The following is a 27384-nucleotide window of genomic DNA, read 5'->3' on the forward strand; positions in this document are numbered from 1 at the left end:
TTTGCCTTTACCCAATCGTACAATGCCATGCAAGCATGGCTCCCATGTAACACGCCTAGTAATTTTGTGGCAGTTGTCACGGAGGTTGGACGTTCAACCTAGAGCTGACTTTAAAGGAACGTACGATACACATATTACTGTACACATGGACGGTGTTGACAAAAATCATCTATTAGAATTTCCTGCACTGTGTTATAGCTTTCAGTGAACTCATTCCAGTACACGCATTTTCTTTAGTTCTACTGCTACTACGCCATTAGGCAAGATATTGAAGTTGTATTTCTTGTGTAACAGTTTTGCAGAACACGCAGGGCACGCAAAGGCATTTTCCGTATTTTTTTTCTTCAATTTTATAAATTGATTCATCCATTCATTCTCCAATATTTCTGTCAACCTCATGTTCGCTATACTTACGGACATCTTACCGTTAGATACTGATGTCGAAGCCATGCTGTACGTACTCGAAATCTCAGTCTTAAAATCGAAAGATTTTCCAATGAAGCTGTGTCTTACAAAACTTCGGACAGATGTGTCCACAGATATCATATCCGTGGGCCTGAAAAATTCAATGTTGCACGTAGTTACAAAACAATTACGGTCGGTAGGCAGGGATTCTCTCTTTTTTTTAAATTTCAGTCGAAGTGATCTAACTCACACATGCAAAACGGAAATACACCAGGACACTAGTATTTCTGACTTCATATTTTAACCATGTAGATGTACATTGTACAAGCGCACGTACTTGGATATGGTGGATATGTGTATATGGCGTTTTCTGTTGCATGCAGCAGAATGATGAGGAGAACATGTTGTAAAGCGATTCTACAACGTTTTTATCGTCAACCCCCAAAAATCTAGCTAGGGTCCACAGAACTTTGCTAGGGTCGACCCGGTAACCGGACACACAACTTTTTATTCCTAGGCCTTTAATATATACATCTCGAAGCCTAAAGGTATGTGCTCCAGGTTTCAGTGAGTAAATCGACATAAATGTGTCAATATTTTTCAGTTTTGGGCTGATTTGCCAATATTCTTGTCATTTAAACCCGTCAATTCGGACAGCTGAGCCTACGGGTGTTTCACCCTTTTGTTTTGACCGACGCCTAAAGGTGTACTCTGTGGCTATCAGACTCAAAATCGAAATACTTTCCGTATTGGGCTAATTTTCATATCTAACTTCCCAAATTTTATGTCAGAACATCTACAGTTGTGCCTACTCATATTTGTCCTTATGTATTGAACAAAGCCTGAAGGTCTGAGACCGAGATTTGAGGCCATGGGCAGAAATCGAAATCGGATAACATGCTCAGGAAACAATGATAATGCTTTTACTTGCAGAATTTGGAAAACATCGATAACTATGGCAATGATAGATGCAATAGGATTGCCAATATAAGATGATAAGCTGTTTTAACAGCATATTTAACAACAAGAAACCGAAGATATCATACTTCCGTGAAATGTTTAGAGTTTCTGTAGATTTCTTGACACGATATAAGTCAACCATGTCCAATTTACACATAACATGCTCCACTCTCATATGCCATCCTCGAGTTCCTGACTTTATCTACAGCAACTTGCATTTTTTGCGTGCCTGCGGAACAACATTGGACCTGGGCCAACTCATCCGTCGGAAACAAATTTGGACCAACAAATGTGGATGCGAACCAACTACGGACACACACCAATACAAACATAAAGCAAACAAACAAACAGACGGGCCGAAAACTAATTCGTTGTTGCGGTACAAATATTGCAGCAGAGCATCTGAAAATCAAACATTAGAAAAAATGTCAGATTTGCAGGAACAATGCCGGTTTTGTCGACCCATTTCAATCTGTGCAAGGAACATTTATGGCCCATGTATATCAGAATCCTTTAGAAATGTAATCTTTTTATATGGTTACCCCAAGCAGAGTGTTATAATATAGCCAACGTATCAGTGTTTGCCTGGTTATGATGCAATTGTAACAAATCAAGTCCACTCGGTAGTTTCAGGGCCATATGGCTGGGAGTCAGGTAGTTAAAGCATTATGTGCATCAGGAGTATTGCAAATCATTCACAGAAAGGAAATGTGTATAGCCTAAAAGGCTACCAAAAACGACACTTCGCATGAGCTACAATTGTGACAGAACGAGATAGATTGAAAATAAAGGAAACTGCCTTTCTTTGCATGCCGCGTTTATATAAAGAACGTAATATAATCGTAGGGAAATAGATCTCTTAAAAGCTTTTGGATCGAAGGAAAATAAGCAACAAATTGAAGCATCTTACATATGGCCATCTGCTAATAAGACATCAGAAAAAATATCAAGATGACAGGAACTATACCAAAATGTGTTTTTGCTGGCTTATTCGTGGCTTTTTATATTGATATTCTAGACGTGACTTTTTCGGTCATAGACTCATTTTCCATAATAAGATGAATGAGATTTGAAATAGTTATTGGCTATCAAAAGACGAACAAGTACACCAAGGGTTATTCCTCGAAAATCAGTCTACAAAAACTTGTGATACACGCAGCGCATACTCATGACCTCGGAGACCGTTATGAATTCAACTGATTCCGCTTCAGCCTAGCAGTTCTGAAACTGTCCAGAGACCAAAAATTAAAAAGAAAGGCGTCTAATCCATAGAAGTATGAATTTTCAACCCCCTGAACTGGATCATGCGAAATCTGTATTTGTATCTATATGTAGCCGAGTACCACTCTACGATAGTTCTAGGGAAAAAGTTTTACCACCTCAATTCTGGGTTGATAACTCTGATACTTGAAATTCTTCGTATCAAATAATTGATCAAATATCAAAGAAGTATCAAAGAGCACAGTCACACATCTTAAACGAAATATCACGGGGCCTTCTTATTAAGGATACGGCTGTACGAGTAGATGCCGCACACAGCACAACGTATTAGATTACTGTAATTTAGATAAGTGGATTTGGATATGACGTCGTGATTTGAGTGAATAGAGATCATTAGCCATGAAGATAGGTTTATGGATGATAGACCCTGTAATGATGATGACCAAAAGAGGAGGGGAGGAAGAGAACGGCTGTCCGCCATTGACCCGTTGCCATAGCCGCCGTTTCAGTCTATAAGCATGTGGAACACATCTAATACACGATGACACCGGATGTTTCAATCCTCGCGCGTTTGTGGTCCCCGAAAACTGATACATGTCGAGTGACTGTTCCTACGATATCGGCTATGCGTGTGGTGCTGAAACGTGAGTGGTTGCTACACGTGTCATGAAAATGTGATGGGATGACAGTGGCTCAGTTAAAGGTGGCTCAGCTAAACATGGCTCAGTTAAACGTGGCTCAGCGAAAAGTGGCTCAGCTAAAAGTAACATAGTCTTATTTGTTATTTGGCGCTCATTAAGAAAAGCTGAACAGGCAAGTCTGATACAAAGTGGTCTTGGAGGTCTTATGGTTAGGATCCTTGACTTAGAATCTAAAGGTTCTTGGTTCGAGACCATGATAGGCACTAGTGTTGTGCCCTTGAGAAAGGCACTTTACACTCATTTCCTCACTCAGGTGAAAATCTAGCTAAGGTTAATGACGTTCTTGCGGATGGGACATAACGCGCAGGTCCCGTGTTTGTAGAGAGCCACACCTCTAACACGTTAACGAACGCACCGCACTTAGCGAAAAGAGTTGTGATCCTTCCCGGTGTGAGTGGATGAAACCTTACAGTCTGTCCTCCGGGTTGATAACTTAAAATGGTGATAGTCAACTATAGTGTAATTCCTTCCAACATATGGTAAATCTCAATAAATGAATAAACAAGGACAACGTGACACTGCACTTAAGTTACACAGCGGCATCAAACAGTTAAGCACTAAACAAATAAAATCACGAACTAACAGTAATCATGATCATAGAACAGATACTGAAGTTTTGTGCCTTCAAAGCCCAATGACTTTTATAATTTGTATTCAGATGATGATCTAGGGTGGCCCTCTCTGATCAAGGTGAAGGTGAACACTGTCAGAATTTACATCAAGAAGAAAATTCGTTGCCTGGCGTTTTTAATAAATAAAATGCATCGAAGCAAGTCGTTCAAAGTAGAGTTGCATTGGCTCCTGTCGGGACATGAAATGCTAGCCAGAGGCTAATCCTCGAGCGGAAAGACTGTAATTTTGTGAGGCAAAGTAAAGAAGGGCGCAGGTGTAGGAACACGGCCGTAATTGTCCTCCAGAGGGCGTGATTCTGGGAACTGTTTTATGATACGGTCACGACGCACTTAGTAACGCAAGGAGAGCATGCCAAGCTAAGTTCATAAAAATTAATCAATACTGGGTGACGTATTTAGAATGAGCCTATAAGGAGCAGTGCGTCATGGACGTCTGGAAATCAAACTTCAATTCTCAAATTATACGACGTGAGAAAGGGTATGTCGGAGGGTTAGGTGGAGCATTTAAGCTCAAGTTCAAAATGTATTTGTTGATATTTCGTAGTGTAAATGACACTGCCATGAGTTGCACTCAATTTACAAAGGTCAAAAAGATTCATGACGACATACAATGTTGCACATGACACCATCTTCTAATCTAACTTATAGGATTACAAATGGCCATATCGCTGCGCGATATTTCACTTCATAGTATGATTGTTTGCAACATACACGCAATACCACAGTGACGTATACATGATAAATGTGGCACACATATGGATTACAATTCTAGCGCTACAACTAAATCTGGAAAAGATTCAGCCCTGTCCAAGGTTTTGTTTTTCGTCTCCGTCAAATGAAAGGTTAATGGAACTTACTCAGTCAGAAGAAACGACATTGTTGTGTTAGATTTCTTTTTCATGAAGTATTCAGAGATGCGTGAAATCTCATATTGAACTTAGTTCTCTAAAGACATTGACCAGATAGAGAGCCTTACTGGTTACTAATGCGGTCATTTCCGGACATGTTGGAAGTCAAATCCATTCCATATGTTATGTTGCACTATTACATTCCAAGAAAGAAATAACTATCTGACAAGATGTATGATAGGAAATACTGGAAGTGGTTGAACTTTGTGTATGCTTCAACTCTTTAGTAGAGTAAGATGATGACGATGATGATATTACAAAATGTTGTTAATCGGATTCGTATCTCAGTACAACATATATATACTGGAATAAAGTGGACTACCAATGTGCCCTGACATAATCACATTGGTAACCATTCAGCGTCCCTAACTGGTCGATGTTAGAGAGAATTAAAGTTCAAACTGCCTGGCCACTTCTAAGAAACGGTCGATAAATCGATAATACGTCAGGGTTTAGGGATACAGATGCTGTTTGGCATGAGTACACGGCAGAAGAATACTCTTACGTCGAAAGAATTAATGACACATGTGAATTTGGTATGTGGGTAGGTTTTGTAAAGGAAAGAAAACTGCCTATATAGACCCAAAACTGTTAAGCCCTAAACTGATGACATCCGCGCGCGCATTGATTTTCACCTGGTTTGAATTCAAAGAAGAATACACAAGAAAGTTTGTTCCCCTTCGGTGATGGTCAGCGGATTTTACCACTGGAGATAAGTGCCTGGTAAGTCCCACAATGCCAGATTAACCTGGCAGGATTGCTAGGCAACCAGTACCAGGCTTACCGGACACTAATCGCCATGAGTAAATCCCAGTTTTGCTGGAGTGTAACGTGTATGGTGTCAACTGTGAAAATTTACCCATCTTGTTCCATTCGCACTCTCGCGTTAGATTTTGGAGTCTGCAGAGCAGAGGATGTCATTCTTAAAGTTGACTCGCTGTGGCCTAGCTAATAGTCAATTTTATGGCAAGTCTATCTGATTCCAAGTCTACTGGATTGGATTTATCGTCATTACCTTTTTTTGACCCTTGGTATGGCTGTCCGATTTGTACAGACGGTAACAAGAATTAAATCAAAGTTATATCCACTAGAGTCCCATGCCCGTTAGAGCCAAATGTGAGACAAACAGTAATGACACGGCCAGACCTTTTGGAATAATGTAATGTCATACAAGACTCGCAATATAGTAAATGCCATTTAGATAAGGATTTAATATGGTTCCAATATTTAGGAAGGTGTTCCTCAATGCAGATGTAATTATCGGTCCGCTGGCCCACAACTTGTCAAAGGTACTTGAACAATTAATCTACAAACGTGTCCATAACATGTTTTTGGAGGTTACGCGTACGAGTAAATGTTATAACCAATGAATCCTAGACAAACAGTAATGACAAGGCCAGACCTTTCGGAGACTTCCAAGGATTTTCAATGTTCATATCAGATTTACCATATGGTTAATTTAATGTGGTGGTGACGCGCATCTCTAAGAACGTAATTACCGTCCACTAGAGTCAAATGGGAGACAAACAGTAATGACAAGGACAGACCTTTTGGAACAATGTAATGCTATGTGGGGTCGTAACGGCAACGTGTTTGGCGCAGAACCCAGAGGTCCCGGGTTCAAATCCGGTCGTGTCACCGATCTTGTGCCCTTGGGAAAGGCACTTTACATGACTTTCCTCACTTCACTCAGGTGAAAATGAGTACCTAGCCTAGGTTAGGGACGTCCCTCGGATAGGACGTTAAACGGAGGTCCCTTGTTTGGGGAGAGCCACACCCCACGCACGTTAAAGAACCCACCACACCTTTCGAAAAAGAGTAGTGGCATGCCCCGGTGTGCGATGGTCCAAACCTTACAGCGTGATTTGATTTAATTGCCGATTTCTCGGCAGATGAATATACGTGGTCAGGAGGAAGACATAATAGACTCGCGGCGCCATATAGTAAATGCCATTTAGATAAGAATTTGATATGGTGCCATTATTCAGGAAGGTGTTCCTCACTGCATGTGTAATTATCGGTCCGCTGGCCCTCAGCTTGGCAAAGTTACTTGAACAATTAGTCTACAAACGTGTCCATAGCGTGTTTTGGAGGTTACGAATACATGTTATAACCAATTCATCTGAGGCAAGCAGTAATGACAAGGCCAGACTTTTCGGAGTCTTCCAATCATTTTTGTCTTTATATCAGATTTGCCATATGGTTAATTCAATGTGGCGGTGACGCGCCTCACTACGAACGTAATTAACGTACATTGGCCCAAATTGGTCCAAGACAGGCGAGCAAATAGTTTACGACATGAAATTGACGATCTCATACCCCCGTGAAATATTTCTAGTTTTTTATTTATTATGTTGTCTTATTCACTATCTTCTATTTCTCGATGATTCGGTCTTTGTATTTCCAACTGGTTCCCATAAGGCAAGAGACATGAATGCAGCGGGAAATTTAAGACAGGAAATTGAGATAACCGACTCTGTGACCCTTCTGTGACCTTTAACCAAACTTCCTGTCAGTGTCCCCGACGTCGAAACTAGCAATCCAACATGTGGAAACCAGCCACTCTGTTGCATTCAAATAACTACGGTCAGACGGACAAACAGAGATACTGAACATAAAACCTCCGTACAGGGAGGTAAACATGTCTACAACAATCCGGTCTTCACCAGTCTTGTATGATCTCTCCGGACTGACCTCATACACAGTGACTCCGCTTGGAACCGACCTGAGTAATGAAAAAGACATGGAATACGTTGTTGATATGATAATGTTCTTAATACATACAACTCGGGATACCATCACTAGTGCTATGATCATCAATGGTCCCAACACAATTCCTTGGGAAACAGCTGTGGCAGTCTTACTCTGAAAGGAAATCGCCCATTAAACACAGCTCGTTGAAGTTTCTGGAGGAAGTACTGCCTACAGAACTTTCTGGAGAGAACTGTCTACAGCCGCAATGCATCAGCGCTGATATTCGTAGGTGATTGATTGATTGATTGATTTGAAGTTGATCTGAAAATAACTGCACTGTTAATCTAATCAGACGTTCTCACCCATTCTGTCCCAACTTAGAACTTCTATATTGTCCAATGCCTTCAAGAAATTTAGGAAGACTATGTGAGCCTTTTTTTCTGCCGTTAGAGCTTTCAAAGTTAGATGTCAATATCAAACTGATTAAGTCACAGGCTGATTGGAGGACGGAAGAGTTGAGAATGTAACAATATATCGTGAGTACATTCTACAAAGACTACATAAGAGGGATATTTGCAAACTTTTTTCGGATAATGGATCACATAGTCTCGTTTACATGGCGGGGATTTGAGTACTACAGATATTCCTATATTAACCTGAAAAGTTTTTTGAAGATAAAGACTAGGTAAGGTTCGTCTTGAATTAGTTTTCGTTATCGCATTCAATTATAGTGTTGAGCCTGATCACTTTGATGATTGTCTCCACACGTTAGACACACAGACAACCTTAATCCAATTTACTCATAAAGTTGTCATTGATTGTAATTAAATGCTAGCAAGGCACGGACTGAGTAAGTTTAATTGAATGTGTTCATTAGTACAATCGTTACAACCTACCACACGAGTTTAAGGGATTACAGAACAGCTACGTGTAACCGTAACAAGTTGTCACGAAACAGATACTTATGAACAACTTTATTGAACCATCTATATATATCAACCTCATACTGCACTGAGAAGTTATTACTTTTTTACCCTCGGGATATCTGTCAAAATATGTGGCTCATTTATTTTGACGCAAGCCGATCGACATGGTGAAACAGCTTTAGGCCATTGACGTTAATCGTGAAAGTTGTTACTCATGAGGTGTGTCTGCGTGAAATGAAGCCTTAATAACACCGGATACGTTAGAAATGGCCTAATATGTATCATATTAGCCGCAGGCTTACAAGTATTTCCAAAGATCACTTAATGGCCAAGTGCCAAAGAACGAAATTGACAAAAGAATTTAATCAGGCCTTTCCTTACCAGCGTTTATTGAAGACTTTGATTTAATGATTGTTGCTCACTTTGTTGCAAACTTTCCGTGAAGAAGACATATTTATAGCGAACAGACCTTTTAAGAGAGATCAATCCCAAGACATTATTTTGTCTAGTTCCAATCAGGCTTGCTTGATACTGTCTTTTCTTTTAAAAGAGAAGCTTGATTGTGTTTTCTGTTTTAAAAGAGAAGACACAATCAAGCTAACCTTAAATAATGTCTTGGGATTGATCTCTCTTGAAAGGTCTGGTCGCTATAAATATGTCTTCTTCACGGAAAGTTTGCAACAAATTGAGGAACAATCATTAAATCAAAGTCTCCAATAAACGCTGGTAAGGAAAGGCATGATTGAATTCTTTTGTCAATTTCTTTCGTTGGCGCTTGGCCATTAAGCGCATCATTTAATTTTACACCATCCAAAATGAGGCAGCGTACACGTGATAACATGAACTGATTCAGACAAGCGTGTATTAATCCAGGTTGAACATTGTACATTTTGTGGGAAGATTTTACAGTCAGGAAGATTTTGAAGCATTGCCCATTTGTGATATTCTAGCGTCTGCAAAACATATCTTACAATGCAGCTAACAAAGAGATCTGTAACATCTGCTGTGCGCTCTTTTGTATATTTGCCTGAAAGAGGATATCACTACCAATCATAGCTTTAAAAAAGGCTGATTCCAGGGACTAAGGTTTATATTCCCGCTGTTAAATGTAGGGATAAACTCAACCAGGATGAGGCTAGGATGTGCATGTATATGTCTAATGAAACGACTGAGGCACAGGGTAAATCTTAATCAGACAAATTATTGATTTCTTTTACCAAAGTTTTGACTCTTGATTGGTGTGCGCGGGTAAAAACGTACGCGCTTTGCAAAAATGTACATGTTTCTTTCCTGTGAAGGCGATTTTGCAGCCACGTGATACAATATCGGAAAAAGCTATATATGTGTTCATCAGATACAACTTTGATCTGATCTTTTGGACGTTGAGCACCATCTGCAGAACGCTTTGTGAAAGAGCAACCAAAGCGATCCTTGACATTTGTCGCGCACCCTATTGTGAATTCTCCGGCCAAAAGGTCGTTTCAGAACGGTTGCTTCCAGGGTTTACTGTTTGATTTCCACCAATTTGTATTTCATTGACAATGAAGACGAGTCATTACACTGGGTCAGCCTAGGCAGCTCTCGCTGGTAACGGCTAACCCACAAAATACAGACGAACATACAACTTATATACATAACCTGCAGTAAAACTATTACACTATTAATAGTATAGAATACAATACAATACATGATAATACAGTACAAATTCATTGGAATCAATAACCACCATGCAAATATACCTGCGGTGTAATCAATGAAACTTACTTAAGACAGAATGCATATTGCCTTTAAATGTCATGCCTAAGCCCAACAAGATGCTGAAGCACGGCTTTGACGTCACTGAAGTAGAATTGACTCTCTTGAGGGTCTTGAGCAGATTAAACCAGCTCAGGCTTCCGTGCCACCTGTTAAGTGTTTCCGACAAAAAGGAAGTCCTGTGTAAAGGTCGTGGAAAGTAGTTCATGCGTCAATCAGAGGATCTAAAAGCGTCTAATAGGTACAATCAAGAATTTTGCTACCTCTTGACGTATTACCCAGTAGTGCGAAAACCGTGTCAGACAAGAGCTCTTAGATCTCACGCCTCCGCAAAATATTTGTAGTTTCTAGTTCACTGATTATGCAAATTAGGTTTTGATTAGCATTACACGTGTCCATAGATCCCTTTTTTTCACTCCGCACTTTGGAAAATCTATAATTGCGAGAACACAAGAAGACAGACCAAAAAACAATACTTTCTTTCTTAATTTCATAATTTCTTTGCAACTATTAAGCGTTTCATGAAAAACGAGTGACGAAAAGTGGACATTTTGAAGGGCAATTATGGCAATCGTGGCAACTAAAAAAGAATCGAGCATTTGTGTGTTTTCTTGTTAACTTGCCAACAAAATAAGAGTCTTATCAGCAATCAGAGGTTTCAATGAAAGTTAATCCCACGGTCTAGGGTACTCTTTCTAATAATATAGATATGAGCTAACCAATAAATTTCAAAATAACAGTATCGGGTCTAATTTATTTTGCAACCAAGTCTACCATTTCAAACTCAAACCATATAAGATGAGCGCAATTGAGTAAAATTGACTCTGACTCGGATTTAATGACAGCTCACGGTTTGTGGAAAGGGTTTCCAATCAAGATGATTTAAGTTATCTACGCTATTAGCAACCGTGAATGGTAAGCTATGTACCCATCAGAGGAGGTGTCTCTTGAGTGTAGTCGCTTGCGAAAATCGTTGCCAAGAAAGACACCAAGTGGACAGAATCATAATGCTCTGTTGTAAACTTGCCAAGTGAAGAAGTGGCGTTTTACTAATCATAAGTTTCACAAAAGGTTAATCCCTAGTCCAGGGTACTCTTTCTACTAATGAATTTGAAACACCAAGCAGTTGTATCAGGCTTGATTGTGTTTCTCTTTTCAACAACCATTGCAAGATGAGGCAGTGTGATTATGTAAAAGCTGCATGAAAAATAACCCAAACATGAAAATAATTTCTGGTGTTTATTTTTCATGGATCCAGTCGGTGTGGTCGGCAACTTGCTGGTGGGTGTGGTAGTGCTGAAGGTTCGGCGCATGCGCAGTCCCACCAACTACCTGCTGTTGAACCTGAGCGTGGCGGACCTGCTGGTGCTGTTGGTCTGCGTTCCCGCCGCCATCTTGGAAACTTGGGTCGTCTCACCCTGGCTCCTGGGGGAGTTCATGTGTAAGTAGACTGTTTTCGTTGATATTTAGTTAAAGTCCAGACCAAGCTCTGAGCTGGAGGTAGAAAATGGCAAGTGTTTCCACCAATGATGTGTTCTTGTTCTACACGAGATCGCGAATGTGAACATCCAGCGCGTATAAGACTCTGTGTGCCCTGTTTGCATAATTTCCCTCGCAAATAAATAATGGGAAACAGCTTCATTTCATTTATTTATTTATTTATTTATTTATTTATTCATACAGGGGAAAAAATGCACTCAGGCAATAAGCCTGTTTTTCAGGTATCCGTGATATTAAAATCTAAAAACACATCTAGCACTAATCAAATAATAACAACCAACAATATCGCCACGTTACATGCAGATATCAATTGCCACTGATAATGTGATTCCTGAATGTCTTGTAATTAGTTAACTAAGGTTATTGAACTTTTCATCCAACACTGTAAAGAAATTGGGACTTAACCAAATTACTTGTAATTAAGTACAGTTCGTACAAAATGTACAAAAAGTATTTAATGAAGGAAGGAACAAAGAACGTAACAACGTCTTAGAATGACGTCTGTATTTGATGTCAGCTATGACAGAAGGCCTTCCTTATTTGGAGTGTGCCACGAAAAGGACATCCGCCCTGTCCAACAATATTCCCATTTTTCCCATGGCCAAAGCCACCCCGCAGTCCATCTCACAAGGCTCCGTCTAAGCTTTAGTCAGTTAAACCACCATCTATTTCAACACCTCTGTATTGATTATCGTACATGTAAATGCAGTTATCATGGCAAATACCTCACTGGAGAATATTTCTCCGGATGTATGATGATGATGATGATGATGGCGAAACAACAGACCACTGCCTCCTGCACTGTCAACTTTTGTACCAGTCAAAGAAGTATACTGCTATCATCTCTTTCTAACATTTTGTGGACCTACAGTACATAAATATACTCTTTACTACTAAAATGATCGACTTCATTGTCATACACCTTCTCGTCTTGTATCATCTTGATTTTCGTTATCCATCCTGTATTTCTAGTTAAACTGTGTTCTTACCTAATGAAATTGTTTTACATTTGTATTCATATGGTTTTGAGGAGAGGGTTTCTTATGCGTATTTTGCTTTTTGCTCCATTTGCAATAGATAAATGTGAATGGTAGAAAAAAAGTTTATCTGCTTCTCTCATGATGTACGATGTCGAGTTTTAAATCTCCAAAGTTGTAATCATGGCAAATGACATCAATGATTAAGTGTGGGATTTCCTCCTATTAAATTGCCCACTTGTTAGATGATTTCATCTAGATATTTGTTGGTGAAAAATCAGGGGATGTTCTACAATGCAGGAAAAGTTCGGCTTGATAGATGGCCGTTCTAACAAGTAGTTCCAGTAAACAAATTTTAAGGTCTTATCAGCAGATTCTAGGATATTACCTGCCAGTGTAGCAATAAATCACTCCCCCTTCCTTTTCTCCCCCACTCAACAGACAGTGAATACAGTGCAGTCACGGTTGTGTGTCTATGATCTTGCCTGCCCCACAAGGCTGTTCAGAGCATAAAGATCAGCGGTCAATGTCATGCAGTACGTCAGCCAAAGGATCGAACGTGAGATCCGATTTGAATAAAGACTGCCGTAAGGTTTTGGACCATATGTATTGAAGAAATATAGAACTGTCAATACTCGTTTGTCCCAGAAATCACCCCAATGTGCTGTCTGCTATCAAAGTTAACATTTCCAAACCTAATGCTAGAGTTTGATATTGATGAATATATTCAAGTTATTTCTACACGTACATCAACCGCTTCTGCTGCCCAAATCACGTAGCCATGGATACACTTTTCGACCTTCGTCCAGCATCATCGACCAATGTTCAAAGAAATACCACTTTTCTAAAGGCCATTTCCTTATCTTCTGATATTTTTCAGAAAGAGGGAGACGTTATTGGGTAATGACGCTGGAAAATAGTACACAGTTACATCTCAAACTAGTCAAAGGAAGACGGAGTGAGGATTAGTTTTGGTAGACTGACATTTCCAAAGTAAGCAGTCTTGCATTATACAATAGTTTAAGAACAGTCAATGGAAGTCCACCGTACGTGCGTGGCAAACTCTATTATCTTTTTGAAGAGTCTGAACACATTAAGACCCAGAGACCAGGGGCACCATGGAGGGTTTGAAGGGGGTCTCTGTTTCTCTCCCTCTCTCTCTAACTCCGTCGCAAAGACGCTTATATCATAACCCATTGTAAATGGCGCTGAGTGTGATAACCTGTTCAAAGAAGCCACTTTCAGCTGGCATGCATAGCATTGGTGCAGGTCAAACCCTATGCTTGTCTACTTACGTCGACAAAGTTAAAAGCTGTCTCTGTCAAATTCAGAGAGTCACCTTTAAAAGCACACAACGCAAATGGAAAACGCCTTCCTCTATGAACGAGTTGTTCCGCAGAGGCTCCAGATCCTCGCTTGATCAGTACGTTCACGTTCATACTGGCCGTAGAATTGCAACCTCAAAGAGTTGTGCATATATAGCTAGCGTCAAACGTCAGCAATTTTCTTCAAAGACGAAATATCCATCGGCGCCTGTAGTAATCTTACTTCCAATCGCTTGTAATTCTTACAAGATAGCGCCAAGTGCATATAAAAGTCTATTTCATACTTTTATCATTTGAATGCTGTTGATCCACCACGTTGATGTAGAAGTCTTGCGGCTCTTCCCATAACTAATCTTCTAATTTCCGAAGGCCTATATGCATATTGATGCTGAGATGAGTGTTCCATTGAGTTTGGGACGTTGGTCGTGATGGATGAAGGATGATCAGGTATTTTCAAGACGCTCGAGTATTCAGCCGTCAGTCTCCTCGCGTAAAGAGCTCGCCACACGGCAATGGGGGAGTGAAGATGACGCCTCCCCGTGAGAGATAGAGCTCTACACTGGCAGCGAAGGTTAATGGTGGTTTTAAAGAAAACTTCCCTGCTGCGCGAGATTTGTACACGGTCGTTTGTCTTTCTCCGACGTCATATACCACGGAGAGCTGATGATAGCCTGATTAAATCACGCTTCTTGCAGCCCCTCCACTGGTCAGGCGCCTAGCGGCTTAGTGGTCAATGCCTCTAAGTCAGGAGAATTGGGAACGTCTTAATCCTGTTCATTAATACTACGGAACATGCATGGACTAGTGTCAGACTGAAAACTGTCTGTTTCCATGGTGTTGGGGGATGTGATGACTGGTTTCCATAGTGCCACAAAATCCTGATCTCCTATTGGACAGGTCTTTATAGTGACAAAGAACCCCGAACTCTTAGTACCTCTTCTTTTTCAAACCAGTCTCCAGGCTAAGAGGTGAACGGCAACATATACTCTGCGGTGAGGGGCTCCATAGAGCTCTTGACAGTGAGAGTCTGTGTTACCAAGGAGGTTAAAGACTGGGAGAGTCAAATAAGGTTGTAGATCGCCAAATTGGAGTGTGAACATTCTGTGTGACAACTGGTTCATCCACATAACGTTCAATGCAAACCACGAGTATCTGGTCTACCGGTAGCATCCACATCTACATCATTGAAAAGCAGATGGGAAACATCCGGCACACTTACTTCTGAACACGTGATACTTGTCCCTTTTTCTGGGACACAATCCTTCTAAAGTAGCCGGTGACCTAATCGAATCCCCCTTGGCTATAGCTTATAAGCTCTCAAAACATGTTTCATTAAATCGCTAATTAAACTTTAAGAGGATCTTGCATCATCATCTACTTTCCCAGAGAGGCTTTCCGTAATTTGTCCTCTGCTGATCCAGCAATTACGTTTGAATCATTTCTAAATCTAATGTACGTCTGCCCAATTCCGCAATGGTCAGAGTTTGCCTCCTCAAAAGTTACAAATCAGGCAAACGCCCATGGAACTCATCAAAGAGTACTTTCAACACGCATTTCCTGTATCCGTCTCTTTTATAAGTGGGTATCAATGTACTTGCACAGATCTGAGTAGTTTCTCACGTTGCGGCACCACGTGTCCGAATGATTATTTAAACGCCATATGGATTGTTGGCTCGCCTCCAATTGACAGGAAACCACAAGTATTGAATTTCGAACAAGTTGGTGGAAAAAATTACTGCTCCGCTATATGTTGGAACCTTTGTACATGATGAATGGAAGGGTTTCAAGCAACCAGTCAGCATACTTGTATGGATACTTCGCCACGGTCATGGTGATACGTAAATAGTTTCATCAGGTTGGTAAATCACTGGATGTTATTTTTTGTTTTCAATGTACATCTAAAAACAATGACCTGACAAACTTTTCGGTCGCCCTTTTGCTACCTTTTTTGGGGCAGTGATGATGCCGTGATGAGGGGGGGGGGGGTATAAACTTAGCCACTATGGGACCGCATTCGTCCCGCTGCAGCGCCAGGGGGAAGTAGATCCAGTCACCATTACCATATCTCAGGACACCCACCGGAGCCTATATATACTGTCGGCGACCACAGATAGCTTCCACATTTCCCCGCCATATCAAAATATGCAGGACTTCTGAAAGGACATTCCTATTTCATATCTTTATGCTGGTCTGCTTCAACGTTATATAACTACAATCAAGGCCTACCGTACAGACTGAAAAATTGTGCAAATTCAATTGTGACTTCTTAAGTAATCCGGCTCACCAATCAACCTTAGTAAGCATAATCCGCTCAGCGGAGGTGACTATGCACCGGGGCCGTACATGTACCTATCGCAATCGTCAATGCGCTTAAATCGCTTTATACGGATCTGCCGGCTAAATCAGATTAGACTTGTCCATGGGACACCGATCTTTTACAAAGGTGTGCGGCTGATCACATCAGAAATTTGCGAAGAAACTAAGGATCTAGTCTACCGCAACTAATTTTGAATGGACTTGTGTGTATAGGAAATTAAGTCGGCGCCAAACTGTCTCGAGTCCGACTGTAAATGCTCGGCAAAAGCAAGTAAGCAAACAAATTGCCAGCGGCGTTCGGCCTAATTTGTTGATCATCAGGGGGTCGCCGTACTTCGAAATCGCCTGGAAATCTCCCCCATCACTTTGCACGGGGTTTTGGGACTTTGGGCGACATTCGTGATTGAAAGGACACTGCATGGCCTTACAGCGGCCTTCTTTTTGTCGACAATGTTCTTTTAAGCTCGCAAATTCGTTGGGCGATCTATTTCCCTTCTGTGGTGCCGGCTTTGCAATGTACAAACAAGTTTAACTTGCAAGATTATCTTCAAATGGTACCCCTAACACGATCATCTTCAATGACCTCTGTCTTCTCCTGTCTGGAATCGTGTCCCAAATGCACTATTAACGGAGGTTAAGAATGCTGACGCGTTCGGAATTATATACATCTTCACGAGGCCATCTATGGGTGGATGCACGGCATTTATCTGGCTTGACTTTACATATAAGCCTGTCACGGATTTTTGTGAAACTAATTTACGAGAGGAACCACCGCGGGGTTCTCAGCGTTCATCCATACACGATCTCCCTGACACCGCGTGAAATCCACATTTTCCGCTAGCTGGATGATAATAAGATACATCCTACCTGATTAATTATCATAACATAAAAGGTAGTGACGTGGCATTCTTCGCACAGCGCCGGTATCAGTCTTAACAAGAAATCTCCATAAAATATCTAGTTTTTAGTTATCAGGATTTTCCTGCCAAAGCAACTTTGGACCCGGGCCAAGCCAACCTCTAGCTATAGCCTGAGTACCATCTTCCGTAGTGAGCGCTGGTTTAAAGGAGTCCTAAACTCCAGAGGGGGGAGTTATTTTCCAATAGATGATAATTTTAGGAAGTAGAAATGGATATTTTTTACCGTATACGATAAAGTACCCACTAGTACCGTGCGCATCAAAAAGCATTTAGTATTCTACCGAATTCCCCAGGTGACCCTCTATTTTCTGATTAATTAAATTAAACAACCTCAGCCTATGGCCTATTACAGTGTGCCTGACAAGGCCTGGCAAAAGTTAGATTATAAAAAGAATGTCATGGGGGTTAAGAAAAACTCGTCTTGCTATGTGTTCTTTTATATCTTATTAACAATTGGCCTTCTTATTGTGCTTAACCACCCTCATTTATGCCGAAAATATCCACGATAAATGATGTATGTTTACGCGTAGGAAATACATGGGTAGGGTTTGCACGGGTTTAATGAGTATCATATTGTTTTAAAAACACACCTTGTGAAATTAACCACAAGCAGAATTATGTAAAAAGTCGGCTGATAATGTATTAATTGATACATAATCTAGTGGAAAATAACACCGCCCTCTGGAGTTTAGGACTCCTTTTATTTAATAATGCTTGTCGCTTGCTAACCACGGCAAGCGACAAGCATGGAGCCAGCGCTCACTACGGAAGATGGTACTCAGGCCAGCCAATCTCCCCATCTTGGGGATCCACTGTGGACCCGAAACACGCCAACTTTCACATCTTGCCAATCTCCGGTTACATCATCTTCTGCATCACATCCTGTCACGTACAATATTCAAATAACACACACGAAGATCTGCAGTGAATGTCACTTGAAGACAGAAGAAAAATATCCAGACTTTGCATGATGTACAAAATGACTAATAAACTTATGGACGTACCGACTGATAAGTATCTAATACGAGGTCAGAAAAGGACAAGACATAGACCATGCCTTTAAGTACCAGAGTTATCAACCAAGGATTGATGTGTTAAAAAATTCGTATTTTCTGAGAACCATAGTAGAATGGAACTCGTTGTCATGAAGTACTGTAGGAGAATCCTCACTAAATAACCTTTAAGGACGGTTGCAAGTCAGATGTGCAAAGACTAGGTGTGACAGGCCGTTCAGTGTAATGTAACCAGCTCCTGCCGCGCCGCGTGCCTGCGAAGCTGGTGTGTTACACCGAAGGGCAGTTATACCGGCTATAAAGATACAGATACAGAAGACAAACAAGTATTTTTAGACGTTATCAGCTTTAAGAAATTCGTCTCTTCAGCGTTCCACTGATTTCCCATTAACCCGGCGCCACACAGCAGGACAATAGCTCGTCCAACGAGTCTGCGACCTCAAGAAGACATGTTCAGCAGCAATATGATGATGTTCAACCCAGGCCACTGAGCCCCGTTCAAAACAAGAGTCGAAGACCTCATATCTCCATAAAATATTCTAACAATGCAAGTGGCTTCCACATTTACATAATCAATACATGGTCATGTACACCTTTAAGTAACTTACAATATTGGCAGTCTAATCATTTACCACTAAGATGAAATATGGCGCTTTTGCAGTAATTATGCAAATTAATAGTTTAATTGCAAGATTGCTATCTGTTAATGTTCCACCTGCCATAAACTACATATGGTTCCGGGTCGGAGTTCAAATCTGACCAGGGTTTGGGTCATGACAAGGTAATCCACCGGAAGTGCGTGGTCGTCACCTCGATTTCTGCCCCCTATTGCTTGGTGATCGTTTTAACTGTGCATAGATTTTAAGTATCTCCTGAAAAGCCCGTGAGTTGTAGTATTTTGGGGCGTGGTGAAGTTGGTTCGCCATCGAAGCCTTTTTTGTTTTTGTCCGCGGCGACGGTACCCGGTGATATGCGTTTTTTTCGCCTGATTACCCAAATAGCAGCGCTTTTAATGCATTTTCACCGAATTTGCGTCATCGGAAATTGCAAAAAAGTAATCACATGACTTTTTTTTCATTTTTCAGAGACACCATTTACTAAGCTTTCTCAGCATATATGCAGTGACCCCAGGAAAACTCGTTGTTTTCAAGCAGGTTCGATCAAAAAAGTGTTTAAAAAATGATAATTTTCGGGTCCGAAATTTACATTTTACCATGGTTTCTACCCAAAATAAAGGGACAACAGACGATACCGATAAATGCATCGGAATGCAGTGAAAACCGCTTTTCGCCGATATGATCAAATTTTCGGTCCTACTTTTCTTGGCGGAATTGTAGCCTCTCAACCTGAGGATGTCGGCCTACATACGAAATCATAAAAGAAACTCCGGTCCGATACCTTGAAAGAACGGCAACGGCTCCGTTGATGACGTCATAGATGATGTTATTTCGATGCATTCTAAAGCTTTCATCAAAAACTGAAAGCTTGTTTGAAAAAAAAAACATAATTGGCCCTTTTTTCGCTTTCAAAGTCGATATATCCATAGACAGGTGCTCTGCATGATTTGAACTTCATTATGTACATCTCTGTCTAAGCTACCTGCATACTAAATATCATGGAAATCCGTCATTCCTTTGTTCAGTTATTCCCATTAGTTGATTTTGACAAAAATGCCCCTTCATTTTCAGAGCAAGCTGCTAGGGGGCCTAAACCTACACCACTTCTTTCTTGCATCACAAGCTATCTACCACCAAAGAATCAAGTCCTCAGCGCGTCCAGGTCAATATCTCATTCTCTAGATAGTGGAATTTAGACAGAGCCAACAACAGCAAGTGAAGACTTTGAAAAGATTGTACAAAGGCTCAACTGGTGCAAAGGCGCATTTGGGACACCTTAAAGTGAGAAGTATTCAATTTGCAAATATCTAAAAGGAAAGTGCATAGTTTGCACTCTCTTACGACGCTCATTGATATTCCACCACTCACACAAAGTCAGGTGAGTAGCCTGGATGTGTTGAATTAGGGTACAGTTTAAAGCTTTTCGAGCCAATGATGACGTCCCAGAAAAAATCTACGGCCTAGTTTCACTTTATTCATAAGTTACATGTTGCCTGCTAGGTACAAACTCAGCCACGTTTGGGACCGCATTCTTCTCACTGCTAGCTGCATGGAGTAAACCCTGGGAGAGACTGGTTAACTTCTAGCTTCAGTCATCTTTACTGCCAGTGATCATTACCATCTCTCAGGGGCCTAAGCTGTCGGCGACCACAGATAGCTTCGGCGATTTCCCACCATATCAAAATATTCAGGAATTCTTAAAGGACATTCCTATTTCATAACTTCATGCTGATCTGTCTCGGTGTTATATACATGTAACTTGGATCAATGCCTACCGTAGAGACCGAAAATTTGTGTAAAATTAATCGTGACTGGAATATTTAAGGTGGGAGCCAGCGTTTAAGCTGTAAAGGCCAGTCATCTGTCACTATTATACCTGGAGAAGATCCTGACTTCAAAACGGATGGCGCTAGCATCTATTCAATGCAATCTGATTTACGAGAAGTTTAAAGCAGGATAACCACGATTCTCCTACCGAGATACACAGAACCTCGCCCGCGGCCTGAAAAATACACCTTGTCATTGTCATTGATGTAGCAAGTGATAACTTTGAAAATATTCTACAAAGGCTCGATTGGTGTCAAAGGCGCATTTGGGACAAGTTGTGAGAAGCAATCGATTTGCAAATATCTAAAAAGAAAGTGCATAGTTTGTACTCTCTAAAGACGCTCATTGATATATAACTAGTGCACGTTATTCAGGATTGATATTTCACCAATAGACGCAAAATCAGGCGAGTAGCCTGGATGTGTTGGATATGATATGGGTACAGCTTTTCGAGGCCTGTGACTGGAGTGTCCTAGAAAACATTACGTCCTAGTTCCACGTTATTCAGAAGTCGTTAACTTTTGGCTTCAGCCAACTTTGGCTTCTCTGTTCAGTGTAGACGTGGCCGCGGCGCTAATACCTGACACATCTACGCACCTCCTGTTAGACACGCCAAGCGGGTAACGACCGTGACTGGTGGCGTCCTTACGGGAGCTGACACTATGAAAGGATTTACTAAAATCCACCTGTCCATAAAGCCTAACGGTTCCCGATGTAATGGAATCCTTCTATCAATTCTCAATCCCAAAATCCAATGCGTATATCCCTGAAAAAGTGCAAAACTTACAAGAGTAAAGCTAACGCCTTTAGTATTATTCATGAAGCCAGTCATTTGTAAGTAGCATGTAATCTTGGAGGCTATTTATGCAAACTTTCCGACATGTCCCGAAACAAAGGCTGAAAAGCGTCAACAGGGCGAGCATTTCCCAAAAGCATATTGCCCAGCTTTATCTCTGGCTAGCATCTGCTTGACAGTAAATATTTGAGGTGGAGAAAGTCACATAAAGGGCCCAAAATGGTTGCCACAAGCATGATTGCCTATCATACCTTTGGTGATGATAGCGATGCCGCAGCAGTCTGTTTAGGGATATTTTGACGGTGATTTCGATAAACGTAAAGGTAATGAAGCGTGTGGAAAGCTGCCTCCACTGCCGTTTCCTTAAACGGCTCTGGGTACCTTTGACTTTCTTGTTGTTAATGATGCATGCCATGATGTGATGGCAGGTTTGGAAGAAGACCCGCGGTGTCGAACGTGCTCGATTATTACCATGATGCGTGATGAATGCCTGATGCTGTGTTCGTATGGACTCTCGTATTCAGTTACTGTAGCTACTGTGCCAGGTCAATCATCATTATACGTCTTAAAGTCACGTTTAATAACTATTAATGGCCGAACTTACCCTTGTTTCAGATAACCTTGTACTTGCGGTGTTCGCATTGCCAACGGTGCAATCATCTGTCATACCAAAGCGCCCTCTCGTCTGACACGGTAGTTAGACGCCCTCGTAATTATATCATACAGATAGCATTCCTTTGAAAATGACGAAGCATCCGTGCCCAACGTTCGTGGCCCATGGCCACCGGGATAAATGATATCTTGTAAAAGTGACACTCATTCAAACGCTGACTGACCTTGGTCGTTTCTTATTCTTGGTTGCAACTGTCATTTGTTATGTTTCTGGAGCCGCAACCTAGATCTACTTGTTCCCACTCAAACTGTTTTGACTTGTTTGGAGGTTATCATGTAGGTATCCACTTTGTAAGATTGCTGCGTTACTTAAGTAGCTTCTGAAGACTTCAGAATAACAAGTTCTCCTTCGAAGTTGACCAAAGTTCAGTTCTTTTCAAACTTCTGAAACTCATTTCCTTATCTGTTTTCATCACAGCGTGGAGATTGTCATGTTCTATGACTATGTAGAAAGTATTCATTGAACCGTTTTCGTAATACGTGGTGTGTATCATATCGAGGGATTGCAAGTTAACGCATTCTGTGCCAAGAAGTAGAAAACCTATTCATCGGGCGCTAACGGACAGTGACTGCAGAATGGGTGGACTGAGTTGAACTCATTCGATGCAAACAGCAATTGATACATTGTGGCTCCAAACGGCGAGATGGCGTTCCTTCCAATTGAGCACTGAGGACGGTAGAAATCCTTCTAGCCTTCACTTATACGGAAGATTATGCGAATTGGCGTAGGAATTGGAGACGACTGCTGATTACATTCTCCCGGGGATCCCCCCTAGCTTTGTTCGTTGCGTAAATCTTACCTCACTGGCGGCAAGATGCCGGGGAGAAGATAATGATCGCGTCGTTTTCAATTTATTTTTCAACACGATACCTTCTCTTTCCCGTTCATTCGTCTTCACTCATTCAATCGGACGGTTTTTGCCAACAAAGAAGGTTATAAACCCATAAAATTGATCGACACACTATGAATAAATGTTACACAAGACACGTCAACCGTTAAGTGATGTAATAGAAACAGATCAGGAAATGAGTGATGGGAGTGTTAAAAGACATGGATGTCGGTCGTGCTCGGGGATAACTTCTTATTTACAGAGCAGTGGCAATGTGGTCCTGTGGTTAGAATTGTTGATTGGGTTATAATATCTATCAGGTCCCAATGTTGTGCCCTTGGGAAAAGCTTTTTACACACATTTCGTCACTCGAGATCCAATCAGGTGAAAATGAGTACCTAGCTTCGGTTAGGGACGTAAAGCCGGGGGCCCGTGTATGAGGAGATCCACAGCTCGAGCACGATAAAGATCCCATCTAAAAGAGAAGCTGCCCATACCGGTGCAAGTGGAGTAAACCTGACAGTCTGGGTTGACATCTTCAAAAAGTGATAGTCAGCTGTTCTGTCACTTCTGGCCTTTCACAAATGTGGTGAATCTTGGGCCACACAGCTGTGCGCGATCACTACAGCAGGGAGATAGTCTACTGATAGTGGTGTGTGTTCAACTTCCATACTCTTTGGAAAATGCTCGCGATCTAGTGCTAAGCAGAGAAAGCAGTACACCCCATTTCTAAAGTATTTGATGACTCGGCCGGGGATCGAATTTACGACCTACCGAATGCAAGGCGAACGCTTTATATTACAGCTTACTTGGCCATCGTACCTTGACATTGGTGGGGTGCATATTGCTATCACGGCCAAATGATGCAATGGGGGAAAGCGTTTTTTTTTTAAATCATTAGAGTAGCTGGAGCAGTAAATGAATGGTAAGGTATTTGATAGGAGAGTCAACTAGGCGTTTCGAGTATAAGGTGTAGCGCCCTCATACAAGCTCATAACTCAAACTCAAATAGCCTACACTTGACGGCGAACGAAATTGCGCGTGAATCTGGGGGAAAACAGATCCATAACAATAGAAATAATCATTCTCTACGCAGCTTTTCATGATGGACGATGTCTTCCTAGATCCTCCGGCAAAGGCCTTTCAACGTGGGTTGATGTCACCCGTCTTGAGATATATTTCCAAGACATAAGACCTCATTCACTCCTAAGGAATTCAATTTGCAGCCTAAAGTGGCTTAGGCCTAACGATGTCAGAGCTTAAGTACCACTTTACAACCACATCCAATCACAATACTCTCTGATAGGATCTCAGTTTCACATCAAGTGGATTCTATCTTGGGGCAAATTTCATGCAATTATGTGAAGGTAGCTATGAAGACCGTGTGATGAACGTTTTATTTTCTAAGAGTATTTTCTAGTCCTTCTCGTGGACCGTCGGTCGTGCTCAGGGGGCAACTTATCATTTGAAAGGACTCAATTTGCACAATCCATTGTTTTTCAAGGTCTTCAATTTTGGAACTTTTTTGCATAATCAAAATAATTCATGGTTGATTGAAGCTTCATTTTCCATGTGAGGTTAACTAAATCATGGTCGGCCCCTAGTTAGAATCACTTGAGGATCAAAGCATTACATCAGGGTTTAAATCGAATTTCCGAGATGAGAATGAAAAATAGTATTCGGGATTCGTCTGGCAATTGTCATGAACCCTGTCCCGTACTTAGAGTTGCATAGAAATAGATTATCAGAATTGTTATGAATCTATTTTCCCCGTATGTATGCTGATCCGTTGCACACATGTACAAATCTTCACGCTTCCGTCACTGCAGTCAGTGTTTCACCGAGTCGAACTTTAAAACAAACTTGCCAGAAAACAATTATGGTTTCAAGGTTCCCCTCTATCAGTTCTGTATGTCCCAGATTCGTAGAGATGACAATGTTTTCCTGCGTTGTTTCCCGTGCAGGCTACCTCGTCCCCTACATGGAGTTCGTGACGTTCCACGCTTCTACACTGACCATCATAGCCATCGGCGTGGAGCGCTACTACGCCATCTGCCTCCCGCTCAGCTGCAAGCACATTCTCAGCGGCAGCTTCATCGCACGGATCCTGTGTGCGCTGTGGGCCACGGCCTTCCTCACCAGCGTGCCCGTCTTCTTCATCACCAAGTTTGGATACCGTAACATCGACGGAGAGCTGGTAGCCAACTGCGAGACGCACTTCGACACCTTCGGTGGGAAGTTGTATCTGACGGCAAGCAACGTCGTCTTCTACTTCGCTCCACTGGCGATTCTGTCCGGGCTGTACGTCGTCATCTCCCGCAATCTCCGCGGGGCCGACCTTCAGCAGTCCATCCGGCAGCGGTCGGCGGAGCGGCTGCGGCTCCAGTCCCGGCGGCAGGTCACCTACATGCTGCTGGCCGTGGTGGTGGTGTTCTTCCTGTGCCTGCTGCCCTACCGCACGCTGCTACTACTGTTGATGTACACAACGGCTTCAGTATGGCAGGTGGGTATCAAAGCTCCCATTGTGTCCGCTGAGTTCGCTGGTAAGGAAACAGGTGGGCAATCTTCAGATGACCAGAACTTCAGTGATGTCACTAACAAGTGCGGCGATGGAATTGAAAAAGAAATCGATCACGAAGATGTAAAGAGTTAGGCCCATAGATTCGAACAGATCCTATGGAAGCAGGAACGTTCTTCTTAGTTGATAACATACATTGAATACAGTAATCAAACAGTTCTTCAACTCAAAAACATTTACTCACCGGATCGGAATTTTTGCCTGAATCGCTCAGCCTTCCTAATCCTTCCGGCCCAATCGCTCTGGACATGTGAGTTTCATTCATGTGTGACATTAGCAATGGGCTAAAGCTCTTGTTGAATTTGATGTCCTATTTACATGTTCCAAATGAGAGACTTGAATTTTCCCAGTATAAGCCTATCTTGAGGATGAACTTCCGTGAGTGGTTTTCTAGCACAGTTTGCGGATGGAGGAAACCCATGGACTGACTTACCCCCTATAATAACTCATGTAGACAAAAACCATTTGTTAAGAGAGTTTTTTTTGTGTGTGTGTGTGTGTGTGTGTGTGTGTGTGTGCGTGCTACGGTCCTTGTCAAAAGCTTGATGTCGGATTATTTGTTTCAGAGCCTCGGTATTGCAGGCTTGTGGAAGTTCATGGCGTTCTGTCGAGTCATGGTCTTCGTCAACTCAACGGTCAACCCCATCCTGTACAACCTGGCGTCATCCAAGTTCCGCCTGGCCTTCCGAGCGGCCTTTTGTAGCGACAGACAGGATGCTGGACCCGGCACGAACGGTTTCATCAGCTATAACTCCAGCCGGCGCCACCCTATGATCGCCACGGCGAGCACCCGCCGCTCGCCCTGCGCATCAGTGAACGGCAGCCGACGCACCCCACCGGAGCTGTCAGTTTACTCTCGTTCCCGCCAGTATGGAAACGAGCTGATCGCGACAGACTCTGTCTGATTCAGCAAAGCCATTATGTCATATAATATTGTATCATATTGTATTCTACTGTACCATATCTTATTGCAACATACATAGTATATTCTATCGTATAAACTATAGTGACAAGCAGTATTGGTACGTCCTAGATTATATATTGTGCACCAAATCGTATTGGAATAAACTTGTGCATTGTCTATAAAACCAATGGTATGAAAATGTAAATGTTAAGTGAACGTTCCCTTGTGTAAATGTAAGTATGCTTTCACCTGTCTACACATCCATGTACACATGGTGACACCAGTCCCTCCGACTGTCACTGGCTACATAATGTAAAAGAGCTCCACAGCATGTCTGCTACATTACCAGTAACCATGGTGACAGACGTCTGGTCCAAGTTATCGACCTTATTTGTTTGGAACGGAAGAAGACGATGCTCTCTGAAGAAAGGGAGCAAAAACAATCAACCCTCAGTCTTGATTAATATGTCCCGAGGTGACCGTTACACGTGCAGGTGTTGTCACCGGGGGCCAGGACACTGCTTTAGCTGACACAAGTTGTTTAGGACATGACTAAGAATAAAAAAACTAGAATGTGGTCGTAGGAAAATGGGTTTGCGACATCCAGCTCCAGGCAATACATCGAACAGTCATTAAAGAGCATAGCTTGCCTGGGCCATCCTGACCCTGCATGGAATATCGATTATGATTTAGGTTATATGATTTGAGTTGCGGTTGTACAAAGATTGATTTTTTTGGTGTACATGTGTTTATTTTATCTTCCTTGTATTTTGTGTGTATTTTTCATGTATGTCAACTGTAAAGCAGTGCAAAATCACTGAGCTGGCGAAAGAAGCCAGAAATAAAACTTTAAAAAAACAAAAACAGTACCTTATAGCTAAAGGAATCACGTCAGGCCATGTAGTTT

The 27384-nt window shown here is 41.8% G+C and overlaps 1 protein-coding gene across 1 annotated transcript; it reads left to right on the top strand.

Moving 5' to 3' along the window:
- Positions 1 to 9625: 9625 nt before the first annotated feature.
- LOC136430592 (thyrotropin-releasing hormone receptor-like) lies at positions 9626 to 27297 on the top strand. The gene is made up of 3 exons (XM_066421333.1): positions 9626 to 11643; positions 24960 to 25498; positions 26140 to 27297. The coding sequence occupies exons 1-3, from the start codon at positions 11451 to 11453 to the stop codon at positions 26476 to 26478; spliced, it is 1071 nt and encodes a 356-aa protein (XP_066277430.1). The 5' UTR covers positions 9626 to 11450; the 3' UTR covers positions 26479 to 27297.
- Positions 27298 to 27384: the final 87 nt, after the last annotated feature.

This window comes from Branchiostoma lanceolatum, chromosome 3 (assembly GCF_035083965.1).
Source record: "Branchiostoma lanceolatum isolate klBraLanc5 chromosome 3, klBraLanc5.hap2, whole genome shotgun sequence".
In the NCBI taxonomy this organism is placed as follows: domain Eukaryota; kingdom Metazoa; phylum Chordata; class Leptocardii; order Amphioxiformes; family Branchiostomatidae; genus Branchiostoma; species Branchiostoma lanceolatum.

What these genes read in the sequence shown, in the direction of transcription:
- LOC136430592 (XM_066421333.1), top strand. Translation starts at nt 11,451, where the DNA reads ATGGATCCAGTCGGTGTGGTCGGCAACTTGCTGGTGGGTGTGGTAGTG. An exon ending in GCTCCTGGGGGAGTTCATGT is followed by an intron (nt 11,644 to 24,959) that starts GTAAGTAGACTG and finishes TTTCCCGTGCAG; the next exon opens with GCTACCTCGTCCCCTACATG. An exon ending in CAACGGCTTCAGTATGGCAG is followed by an intron (nt 25,499 to 26,139) that starts GTGGGTATCAAA and finishes TATTTGTTTCAG; the next exon opens with AGCCTCGGTATTGCAGGCTT.